General features: G+C 38.7%; 1 protein-coding gene across 5 annotated transcripts in view; it reads left to right on the forward strand.

Moving 5' to 3' along the window:
* INPP4B (inositol polyphosphate-4-phosphatase type II B) overlaps positions 1-13027 on the forward strand; it is a 564192-nt gene that overhangs the window by 488002 nt on the left and 63163 nt on the right. For all 5 annotated transcript variants that reach the window (XM_079772160.1, XM_079772161.1, XM_079772164.1 and 2 more), the window contains 2 exons: positions 10766-10938; positions 12382-12505. In XM_079772160.1, coding sequence (XP_079628286.1) covers positions 10766-10938; positions 12382-12505 — 297 coding nt within the window. The remainder of the gene's footprint in view (positions 1-10765; positions 10939-12381; positions 12506-13027) is intronic.

Here is a 13027-nt window from a genome sequence, read left to right on the forward strand (position 1 = left end):
TTAGGTCCAGGATTTTACCATATGTCTTACTCGCTTCATACATTTCTTTTCAGTATTAATGCCAATAGTGCTGAAAGAAGTAAAAGCTTCTCTCTTGTTCTCAACACAAATAATAGAGTAACTGGTCCCAACATTCATAGTCATATGTATTTACATGTTTTCTTTATTAACAAGATGGTCCTTTTAATTTTTATACACTTAAACATGCTTATAAGCATCTACTCTATGCATAATACCACATGACTTCAATTTCATAATAAAGTAAGGACTCAAGGATAAAATCAGAAAATATCAGAATCTTAGACTATGATGTGCCCTTAAAGATTCTATAATTAGCTCTGCTAGTGTGGCTTTGTGGTTGAATATTGACCTATGAACCAGCAGGTCACAGTTCTATTCCCAGACAGGGCACATGCCCAGCTTGTGGGCTCAGTCCCCAGTAGTGGGTATACAGGAAGCAGCCAATCAATGAGTCTCTCTCATCACTGATGTTTCTATCTCTATCCCTCTCCCTTCCTCTCATAAATCAATAAAAATATATTTTTTAAAAAAGATTCTGTAATTAAACCTTCTAAATTATGCTAAAAACTTACCTACAGTGTCTCTGCCAATTCTCACCTAACCTGTGATACACATATCCACTGGTAGAAAACCATATTTTTTTTTTTTGAGTGGCAGATTCCAGATGTTGATTGAAATGTGTTTCCTTTCATTTTATCCACTGGCCCAGATCTAATCCTCTGCACCAAACAGGACAAATTTACTTCCCTTTTCCACATTATCACATAACATATCATAAAGCTATCATCATGTCCATTTTTAAATTGCCATTTTTGGGGTCATTTTTCAAAGCAGTAGCATGGAACACAGAGTGACACAGGAGCACCACCTCCTTCCTTTCGGATACAATTCTATTAATTATATCTTTACTCACATTAGCTAGTTTTACCGCCACATTTTACTATGAAGTCCACTGATATCCATAAATCTTGCTAAATTTGACCTATCTCTCGGGCTTCTCCACATTCAAGTAATATTTAAGCACCCTGTGTGTTAGAAATTGTGAAATATTAGGGGCACAAGGAGATTAAGACACAGTCTATCTCAATTCTACTGAAAAGATTGATCTCTAAACCCATGACGGCAGCATAATACACTTTTCAGTACACTCTAATAAATATCTATTTCTTTCATTCATCACATCTACTGTCCTACCTAGGTTTATTTTATTCACATTTTATAAATATTTTCTGTCCATTCACAGAAGTAATGGATAAAAATGATGAGAAAACAGAGATAAAAACAGCTCTTTGAGGAACATCACTAGAAAAACTGTATGCATTGAAATACACTGATTAATCACTGCTCTTTGGGAATGTGTGTACAACCATCTGTGTATCCATTCATCTTATTGTATGTCCTGTATTTTTTTTTTTTGTCTTCAAAAGAATATCAAGAAATGCCCCATGGAAAGACCAAATACCATATGTCATTGAATCCTTTTTCCTAATGTACCCAGCTATAAGCCCTGACAACATATGATTTGGCAGATTATTTTTTAATTCAAGTATAGCTGGGGTACAAAATTATATTACTTTCAGGTATATGATGTAGTGATTCCACATTTATATACTTTATGATGTGCTCACCGTACTAAGTCTAATAATCATCTGTCACCACACAGTTATTACAATACTAGGGCCCAGTGCATGAAATTCGTGCACAGGTAGGGCCCCTAGGCCTGGCTGGAAATCAAGGCCGATTGGGGCCTTCCTGTTGCTGGCTGGGGCCTTCCTTCCCCAGCTGCCAGCTGCTGGCCAGGGCCTTCCTTCATTCCGCGCCGCTTCCTGGTGGTCAGCACATGTCATAGCGAGCAATCAAACTCCCGGTCTCAGGTCCAACTCCTGAGGGGACACTTTGCATATTAGCCTTTTATATATATAGATTACAATATTATTAAATATATTTCCTGTACTGTACACTATATCTCCATGGTTTATTTGAATTTAGCACATTTTCTTGATATTGTTAAGTGAATATCTTTAACATGTTTGCATATGTATGCATACCAGCATGAAAATCATTATATTCCAGAATTTATACTCAAATTAGCAATTATTTCATACATATAACTAATCTGTTTTACTTTGTAAAGTGCAAAGATTCAAGCACAGAGTATCATTTTCATCAAAGGGCTTAAATATTAATATTTTTGAGTTCCATTAATTTCTACACATGAATATTTAGAATTTCATGAGGAATAAACATGAGTGAACCAGATCCTTTAGAACTCATTGATCAGCAGCTAAAACAACTTTTAAAATACATTTACACGTTTTAAATACCTTGGTAAAAAAAAATAAGCAAAAGTGACCATGGATATCTTTATTATAAACTTAGAATTCCAATAATAATTTATATGATGACATTTTTTAATGTCTGCTCCTATCAGAAAAATAATGTTTCCCTTAAAATTGTGCAATGAACTGTGATGTAACAAAACACTTGGCTCAGAGCCAAGATACTTGGCGAGTCCACAATTTACTTATTTGGCTACATGACCTTTGGCAGATCAGTTAAATTCTCTGGACCTCCATTTGTTGGTAAAATGAATATCATCTGAAAAATTTTAAAACTGCTTCTAGTTCTAAAGTTTTATGATAATAAAGATGCCACCATTATTTAAAGTGACTTTTTTCTTTCCTTTCAGGCATTTAACATATTTTAATTGAATACCTACTGTGAGTCAGGCACTATTCTAGACACTGTGGATACAACAATGAACAAGACAGATAAAACACCTGCCCTCCTAAAGTGTATCTCCTTGCAGCAGAGAGACATTTAAAAAAATAATATAAGAAATAAGGACATTACATAATATGTTAATGATGACAAATGCTGTGGAAAAAATATAGAGTGGAGTAAGAGGGCTTAGACTATTGTTGGGGGGCAGGGATTGAGGTTTAGTGGGCTAGTCAATGTAAGCTTCATTGAGAAGTTCCTTTTTGAGCAAAGACACAGGGGGTAAGGAAGTGAGCCGTGTGTATATAGAGGGAAGGCTATACTGGGTATAGAAGACAGTTAGTACACAAGTCCCGAGGCAGATATTTGCCTACCATGATCATGAAGTAACAAGGAAGCCTGTTTGATTTTAATAAAGTGAAGGAGAGGAGAAGATGAATTCAAAGAGATAACTTCGGGGAAGGATCATGTAGGTCCTTTGTATTGACATTGTCTTTTCTCTGAGAGAAAAAAAGAGAAGCAATTGGAGAGTTTTGAGCAGAGAATTAACCTTATTTGATATAATTTTAACACTTAAGCTGTTATGTTGATATTGGACTATAGATGGAAAGGTATAACCAAGTACAGACCAGTTAGAGAGCAAATGTAATAATTATCTATAGGAGTTATCATGGTGGCTCAGACTAAGAAGATGGCAGTGGAGGTAATGAAAAGTATTTGGATCCTGTACATATTTTGAAAGTAATGCTAACAGAATTTTCTGATGGTTTGAATGAGAGAAGGAGAGGAAAGGAGGACTCAAGAATGATTTAACAATTTTTGGCGTTAGCAAAACTGGAGGAGTAGGGTGGCCATGTACTCGTTAGGAAGGAACAGGTTTTGTGGTCAGGAGTAGGAACACATTTGGAACATGTTACATTTACATGGCAATGTCAAGTATGCTTTTAGATGTAAGAATCTGGAATTCAGGGGAGAGGTTCAGGTTAAAGTTATAAATTTGGAAATTGCCATCCTACTTAAAGCATGAAACTGAATAATGTCCAACAAAGGATTAAATTTTTCAGAGAATAGGAAATGTTCTACAGATCACAACTAGAAACATCCCAATTTTGTTAGCACAAAAAGAAGTGGAGGAACCAGCAACAAAGTTGGATAAGACATGCTCAGTAAGGTAGGAGGATACCAAGGGAGTATGACATTCTGAAATCCAGGATTAGAAAGAATTTCATAAGGAAATGATTGACATGCCTAATGCTGCTGATAGATCAAGTGAAACAAAGACTGAGAAATGACTTTGGATTGAGCAGTGTGGCAGTCACTGGTGACAGTGACAAGAGTAACTTCATTAGAGTAGAAAGAGTTTACACCCAAGTAGAGTGGATTGAGCAAGAAGAAGAAAAGGAAGTGCAGACAGCATGTGTAGACAACTCTTGATGAGGTTCACTGTGAAAGGAAGCAGAGAAATAAGATGGCAGCTTTAGAGGAGATGAGAATCAAGAGAGAGTTATTTTTTAAAGATGAGGAGGTAACAGCATGTTTGTGTGGTCATGGGAATGATCCAGTAACAAAGGAAATATTGACAATGTAGGAGAAAAGGGAGAGAATTGCTTGAGTGACACTCTTAAGTAGAGGAGAGGAGATGAGATCTGGTATACAAATTGAAGTTTCTAGCTACAGGAGTTTATGGGATTTCTCTCAGAAATAGGAGAGAAGGGGCAGGCTAGAAGAGGTCCATGTGGGGAAAAAGAGGGATATATGTAATACTTTAAACAATAATGATTAATAATAATAATAATAATAAAATAAATTCTTCTCAAACCAAAAAAGAAATAGGAGAGAAGGATGAGCATAAGAAACAAATGCAAATAGGTTGGGAGACAGTGTGTGACATGTAAATTACTTTATGATTGTTGGGTTGTTTTTTTAAGATATAGCTAACATTTTTGGGGTTGCTTTAAAAATATTGCCTGGCCCTAGCCGGTTTGGCTCAGTGGATAGAGTGTCGACCTGTGGACTGAAGGGTCCAGGATGCAATTCTGGTCAAGGGCACATGACTGGGTTGTGGGTCGATCCCCAGTAGGGGGCATGCAGGAGGCAGTCGATCAATGATTCTCTCTCAACATTGATGTTTCTATTTCTCCCTCTCCCTTCCTCTCTGAAATCAATAAAAATATATTATAAAAATAAAAATATTACCTGTACTATTTAATTCTTTCAACACTTATAGGAATAATGTACACATTTAATGGGCGAAGAAGTAGAATTGAAGTCACCTGTGTCCTGTCATGCCCACTCTAGTGGCAGAGTCCTGAGGGTACAGCTTTTATTAAGGCTGAAAGGCAAAATACGCCCAATGCATGTGGCTGGGTGACTCTTCCAGGTCCAGCATAACCCCCTATTCCACCGTGGTGCTATACCAAATACAGAGCTTGTTTAATTAATGGATTTAGTTCCTGGAAACTGTCTTAGCAGAATTTACTTAAAGCTTTCAACTTTGTGCTTCGAAATGAGAAATTTAGCCAGGATATCAGTTGATGCATTTCCTCTGCTATTTTTCTAAGAGTAAGACCGGAAAGTTTTATGACACTGTTTTCTCAGGCTGGCAGGGTTTAAACAAACAAGGTTTCTTTGACATGAGGAAAGGTTGCCTTTGTTCTTCTTATAGCAGTCTGTCTCCAGTTGAATAGTACACTCATACTTTTATACATCCGGAAGGTGCCCAGATCAGTCATTTACCTTGGGTCATAGTTCAGTGGACACAATGAGGAGTACATTTTAGATACATGTATGTCCTTTGTGTGACTACCCTTGGCACCTTAAGACTGCCCTGAGGTAGAGGTAAGGGAAGGCACGGCATAACTCCAGGGTTACAATAAAGCTTGTCTCCCTACATGAGACCCATTATTTGCAGATTTGGTCTTGCATTTTAGCTTTTGGCTCTTCTGCTCATATATACTCTGCACCTTCCTCCTTCTCTCCCACCCCTACTTACCTCATCCCCTATCCCTGCTATGGCGACTGCCCACCTAGCTTTCCATTGTTGTGGTTTCCTGTTTGTTTGTTTCCTTATCTCAGAGCTTGAGACTCAACATTTACTTTCACTTTATTCATCCTTTTCCAAGTTCTTGAGTCATTTCAGCCCCTTTCTACCGCCCTGCTCTCCCCCTTATGGCCCTTCCATTCAGTTTATGGCACTTGTTTATGGCATTTGGCATCATCAAACCAGGCGCCCCTCCAGACTCTGTTCCTACAAAGCCTCACTTTCAGGTGCTCACTGCCTGCAGGCCATCAGCTTCCCTGAACTCCCTTCACCGAGAACATTCTTAAAGTGTTCAGCAAAAGACACAAGGAAAACATACAATCTTCTCACCAGAGATGTACTCTCTTCTCTCTTCACTCTTCTCAATGTGTTTTGTCACTGCCCCATCTTTTATAGCACTAACCAAACTTGCTGATATTGTAGGTATTATTTTATACCTCTTACCTTCCATCCTAACCTCCTTGAGGGCAGAGGCCATGAGTTATAAGTATTAGTATCACCTATAGGACCTCATAGCTAGGAGGTCCTATTTGTCTAACAAAGGAGTGTATTTCTCGTGGTGGCAGTGAAAAAGGGGGAGAAAAAGTGGCATAAGGAAGATAGGTTAGCATTTGTTAACAAAAGATATATGCAGATTGATTTTTAATTATCCTGGACCAAAGCCAGGAGATGGTTGATGAAGATGGGCAAGGGGTAGGGAGACTTAGAGGAGGATATTCTGAGTGACCAGGGAGGATATTCTAGGCCTTAAGCCTCAGCAGGTGCTTTCCTTCCCCTATTCTCTGGGTTAACCTCGTTTCTGTGCTCCGTAACCCCGGGATATGCCCGGGTACTGGAGGCCTTGTATGAGCAGGTTCCATGACCAAAGTTGGCCATGTTATCTTATTCTCATACAAAGATGTTTAGCTATAAGGTATCGGGAGAGGAAGCCTTAGCATTAATTGACCCCTCTAGTTGTGATGTTCATATTGTAGATTCATGCCTGAAAGACAGGGCCTTCTCTGAGGGGGGTACCCACCAGCATTGTTCCGTGTAGCCTGAGTTCTGGGCATTATAGAAAAGCCCTGTTGGCTGTGGGTTTGGTCTCTTCTTCTCACAACCTTGGAAATTTTATCACCCTTCTTAAAGGCCACTCTGATCACCAGGCATCACAGTTCATCCTCTTCTTAACTCAGGTGAAACCTCAAAGCTGGACTCATTTCTGATCTCTTCTCATAAAGATTAACGGGCATGCAATTTTTTAGCTTCTCTTTTTCCCCCTCTATGTCTGAAAAGTTGTGATAACAAAAACAACAGCGGCTACAGGCTTGTTTGAAGTTAATTATTTTAAATGAGCAAAGAAGACCAAGCACCTGAGAAGAAAATGGCTCAGGAATTGGAAGGAAAGCATTATGCCCGGCTCCAGTTGGTTGGTATTTGGCTCTTTTAATTTTTCTCCTGAGTGCCATAAGTGCCGTTGAGCTCAAAGGATGGGAGCATCCTGTGCGGGAAATAGATGGTGTGTGGAGGAGGTGAGGGGCGCCCGTAGTTGTTCTCTGAATCCTTCAGTAAGCTCCACTTGGCTACGTTATAGAAACAGTCAAAGGCTGGAAAACAAGCTCCACTTGGCCAGCTTCCAGCACACTTCACAAAGCTCAAGGAGAAGCTCAGCGGAGCCACACACTTTTTGTTTTCCTGAGCAAAGACTCTGCCTGTTGCTGTCAGGGTTAAGGAGTTTGTGAGTTTTTATACAGACACGAAAATGTGCTTTTTTTGTATTTTCCTCTGTCGCTGAAAAGAGCCCAGTGATAGAATCAGAAAGATGGGCACTTAGATGCCAGATGGATCAATCAGCTCCTGGAGAGGTGTTGGTGCAGTGACAAAATTGTGGGGCGCGCGCGTGTGTGTGTGTGTGTGTGTGTGTGTGTGTGTGTGTGTGTGTGTGTAAAATCTTACTTGAAACTTGACGAAACTAAGCTCAGAAGCGTGGACTTGTGCATTTCAGGATTTCCTACTTGGACTAAATAGGGCAGAATGAACACCATCTTCATCCCTATTAGGACATGGCTTTATCATGAGGATAATATAAACACCATGTCAGTTGTGATGTGTGGAGAGACAGGAAGGTAAGGGGGAAATGACAACAGTGTCGGGACTGTCAACAGCTGCAGTGTTTCTCTTTTCCCAAAAAAAAAATAATTTTCAGGAGAGAGGTAAAGCATTTGCTGTTTCTTTGTGAGGGTGATTTGGCTGCTCATTGGAGCAAAAAGGCCATTTATGACCTGACCGGGGCTTTTCTTCGGCCTGACATACCACGTTGTGTTTATTTCAGAACTGGAGAGTCATACTGAGTGGATAGCAACAGGAAACAAACCCAGAGTCATTGCAATTTGCATTTGCCAGTGCAGTTTTTCTTTAGATGCTGAACTTTGTTTCTTTTCTAGGGAAAAAACACACCTATTTTTAGCTCTCATATGCTTCTCCAAAAGAAACTGACTACTATCCTTAAGACATCCTACCTTGCTGAAAAACTTATAATTTTCTCATTCATAATTAATGTTTTCCTATACTGTCACTTTCCTTAAATTTTCCTAAAATATAATTATCGTAAATGGAGATACTGGAATACTGTGTATCAGACAAGTATTTAACAATGCTCTTAGGTTTAGAATAACAGCATATTTCTCTTTCTATAGTCCAGGTTTTCACTTTTATTCTAGTGGGACTAGAAATCAGACTCTTTTTTTTTTACTATCTGATTGCAATTTATGATTAAGACTCAACTGATCAAATAAATGTGAGAACAGATTTAGAAATGAATTTAAAAATTATCCTGATGCTAATGGAGAAATCTGTGATGATTTCTCTTTTAAAGACCTTCAAAAAGAAAACCCAACAGCCATGTTTAACTTGAGCTGTCACTTGGTATCTAACAAGGGGAAAAGGTAGAACAAGTAAATTTTAGATGATCTCACTAGGACAGAGAAATCTGCTCAAATTCTATGACCAAGTTTGTGACCACTTGACACAGGAGAGCATGATTCAAGGTGCCTACACAACATACATGGTTCCGCTTGGGAACTACGTGTGTGTATAAAGAAGTTTAAATCAGCTGCTTGAATGGAGTGACAAAGTGGTCCTGCTTCAGCCTGAGGAAGCAGCGCCACCTGCTGCTTGAGCTTTAGTTTGTGGTTGAGCATTCTTTAATAGAAACTGATCTTTACAGACCTAAGCACAAAGTATTGGTCTATTGTTATCTTTTAAGATTTACATTGGAGTCAATGTATTGAAATATTTGTTTTTTTATGTGTGTGTGTGTGTGTGTGTCTGTGCATGTTTTAGTCTATACATTCATATTGAGAACAATTATTAAATAAAAGAGTGGGAGACAGAATAGGAGAGAAAAGAATATAAATATGAAAAAATGGGAATATAGAGTATTCCTTCTTGGTGTCATTTATTCTGAAACTAAGTGATGTTGTCCATTTGCTTTTTTATGTGTAGTAATCATATAGGAATCAATAGATAACCAAGCTTGTTTAAATTGAACCATTTTTCATATTTTATCCTGGTCTGCCCAAAAGTGAGTCCTTTATTAAATGATTACAGATTTATTAGGCTTTCATTGAGTTCCCCTTTCTCTAGTGTTTTTATTCAGAGCATAACACTGATTGTACAATATTTTAAATGACTCCCAATGTTCCTAATGTATTTTTGTCATAGCATCACATAAGCATTTACAAGAGCATATTATTTTTATTAAGTTGAGGTCATTAATTACACTTCCAACCATTTTGGTTTATTTCATTTAGTGTATTACACCACAACATAAATAAGTGACAGTAGACATGGGACAATAGTGATTATGATTTTTTTCTCATTCCCTATAACTCTCCCAAGGTCTTAACTGCTATTGACCACTGACATTAATTATGGCGAAACTTACACTTCCATGCTGAGAAATTCATATCATTTCAGATCCTGATTCATAATTAATTTTTCAGCATACACTCATTTCTTTAAATCATATCTGTCATACTATATGGGGGGGCGGGCATTGAGCCTGCAACCTGGGCATGTGCCCTTGGCCGGAATCAAACCTGGGACCCTTTAGTCCCAGGTCGACACACTATCCACTGAGCCAAACCAGCTAGGGCAATTTATTTATATTTTAATAGACTGTCACACAGCCCAGAATTTGTAATTTTTGACATTTGTTAGGGCTTCTAACACATTGAAAATCATATCTATGTCACATGCCAAAGTCATAATTTTATAATAGAAACACATTCAAAATCTAGGCACATGAAAAGTACAGAGGGTTCCAATTTTGTATCTTGGTTTAAAGAGCAATCTGCTCAAATTCCAAAAACTGTCAAATATGTGATTTTCTCATGCTTGTCATTATCTTAAAAGGCTTTTGTTACATATTTTTTTAACATTCAATGAAAACTGATTGAATACCTGTTATATGCTAGACACTATACTAAGTTCTGGAGATTTGGTAATTAAAAAATCAATCCCTTGTCCTCAGTGAGCTCCCTTTCTTGTTAAGCATAGTGCATGGATAGTTCTAGAACAGTGACAGAAAGTTGCTATGGTCAGGAAAAGAAGTGGAACTCAACTCAAACTTTGGTAAATGGATTATGTTACTTATGCTAGTTAGGGAAAATCCTGTAAGAGAGAAATCCTGAATTGAGCCTACAGATAAGATAAAGTGTTTGTCAGCAAGGGTAGTAGAAGAAAGGTGTTCCAGGTAGAGATAACATTTGCAGAGCCACTGAGATGAAATAGGACAAGTTTTAGGAAACGTGTTGTTCAGTTCACTGAGACTGTTCATCTGGCGTTCAGAGGAGATATTTCAATTGGAGATCTTCAAATCTAAGCTTTGTGAATCTTTAATAATATGTATAACTTGACTTAGAAAAACAACAAATTGGTTCTATCTTGCAAAACCTTCCGTCACTTATCCCACTGTTTTTACGCCCTTTTATCCCCTCCCAGAGGACTGGTATGAACAGTTGTACCCCCTCATCCTTACCCTGAAGGACTGCATGGGGGAAGTGGTGAACCGAGCCAAGCAATCCCTGACCTTCGTGCTCCTTCAGGAACTGGCCTACAGCTTGCCCCAGTGTCTGATGCTGACTCTGAGAAGGGACATCGTCTTCAGCCAAGCAGTAGGTGCCCCTTGTGTTGTTCGCTCCTATCATTGGTGAAGACAGGGGTCTCCCCTGGGCAGTTTTATTTTTAAAGGGATTCTTTCCTGGTAGTTTTGGTACCCAGTTTTTCTTATTCATAACTAGAGGTCTGGTGCATGAATCCGTGCACCGGTGGGGTCCCTCGGCCTGGCCTGCACCCTCTTGCAATCCGGGACCCCTTGGGGGATGTCGGAGAGCTGGTTTCGGCCTGATCCCTGCAGGCCAGTCCAAGGGACCCAACCAGTGCACGAATCTGTGCACCGGGCCTCTAGTATGCATATAAGATCTTTGGTTAATTTCTTCCTGCCCTCCCCCTCCCTCTTCCCTCTGAGATTCATCAGTCTGTTCCATGTTTCCATGCCTGTGCATTGGTGGTCATTGTGTATCATAGATACCGGCTGGTCAGCCAGTCACCTAGGCTTTTATATATAGAGATATGAACCAAAAAGTACATAGAAACAGTTTGTAAGACCCTAGTGTTTATTTCTGCAGAGGTGGCCAAGTCTCTGAAAGGTAGATGTTGAAATTTCAGAGCAGAGAGTCTGTGAAGGAAATGGTCACCCATGCTGTCATCATATCATGCCTTGGGGTCTCTGTACAGGGCACAGTGGAAGGAAAGGAATAGTTGCCTTGCACTGCAGGTGGCCAACTAGGACTGGCAAAGGGGCCTGTTTGCAACCCACTATTTATGCAGCTCCTTCATGGATTCCAGGATGGGGCCTCATTATGGTCTCTTCTTTTGTTTATAAAATAAATTGGCCAGCAGGAAGGCTTGAATAGGAGGTTTGACAGGAGCACCTTCGTTGCCTACACCCAACCAGATTCCGTGACACCAAGGCCGGCCTCCATCACAGTGGCCATGCTAGGGGCCTTCCTTCTCCCCTCCTGCCTCCACCTCATGAGTTTTATAGACAGCCACAGAGAGGGAGAGAGACAGAAGGCCTCTCTTTCTAAACATTTAAAGCCAATGGAATATTTTAACCAAACTGCCCCTGTCATGGATGCTCCAGTGACAAATGGAGCTATGTGCTCTGACTGATACACATTTCCTCATTGAGTATTTTCAATGATTCTATGAAATGAGTAGTCTTCTGTATGTGCAAAAAAGTATTTTTAAAAATAATAATACTTGTACATTTTAAATAACTTTTATTGTTTTACTGCTGGAAATGGTAGAGACAGGATTTGTAGTCATGTCAACCTGACTCAGAGCCCATGCTCTTTCCCCTTTCACAATGCTGCCTGCCCCAAGCCTTACTTGATCAAAGACTGCCAACTGGTTTCAACATAGATATATAAATAGACTTTTGTTATTCGTACTTGAAATTTTTTAATTAAATCTCTGATGCCTCAGAAGTCTTCAATATTTTTAAATTAAAGTTTGCTGACCCCCATCAATTTCTTCAATGATTTTTTTTTTAGCTTGCTGGATTGGTCTGTGGTTTTATCATCAAATTACACACAAGTTTGCATGACCCTGGATTCCTACAGCAGCTTCACACGGTGGGATTGATAGTACAATATGAAGGACTGCTAAGTACATACAGTGAGTATGGATGGTCGGTACATGTGAAAGTAATACTCTTACTCATAGGATATTTGGTCCTTGGATTCCTCAGTTAATCATAAAAATGAAAGTAAAACTTTATTGCATCAAGAATTCCAGAAGTAATGTAACTTTTCATTCTTTGCATTCACTTTGTAACTGTACTCCCTTCCATTATGTTATGAAAATAGAATTATAAATTATTTCATAGTGGAGACCTAAGCAGCCATCTGGCTGTTTAATAGAAAAGGCACTTTTCCAACATAGTTTAAAGAACTGGATTTTTAAAGTCCAATCCTCTAATACCTAGAACTGCACTGTTCAATTTGTAGCCAGGTATGGCTATTAAGCACTTGAAATGTACCTAGTTCAAATCAATATGTACAAGACATGTATAACAGATTTAACAACTAGTTAAAAAAAGAGTTTTACATTAATAACTAATTATTTTATGTTGATTATATTGATTTATCAATGGAATTATAGTTTAGAGATATTGAGTTAAAATAAAATATATTATTA

This window comes from Cnephaeus nilssonii, assembly GCF_951640355.1.
Source record: "Cnephaeus nilssonii genome assembly, chromosome: 5".
NCBI lineage: Eukaryota > Metazoa > Chordata > Mammalia > Chiroptera > Vespertilionidae > Cnephaeus > Cnephaeus nilssonii.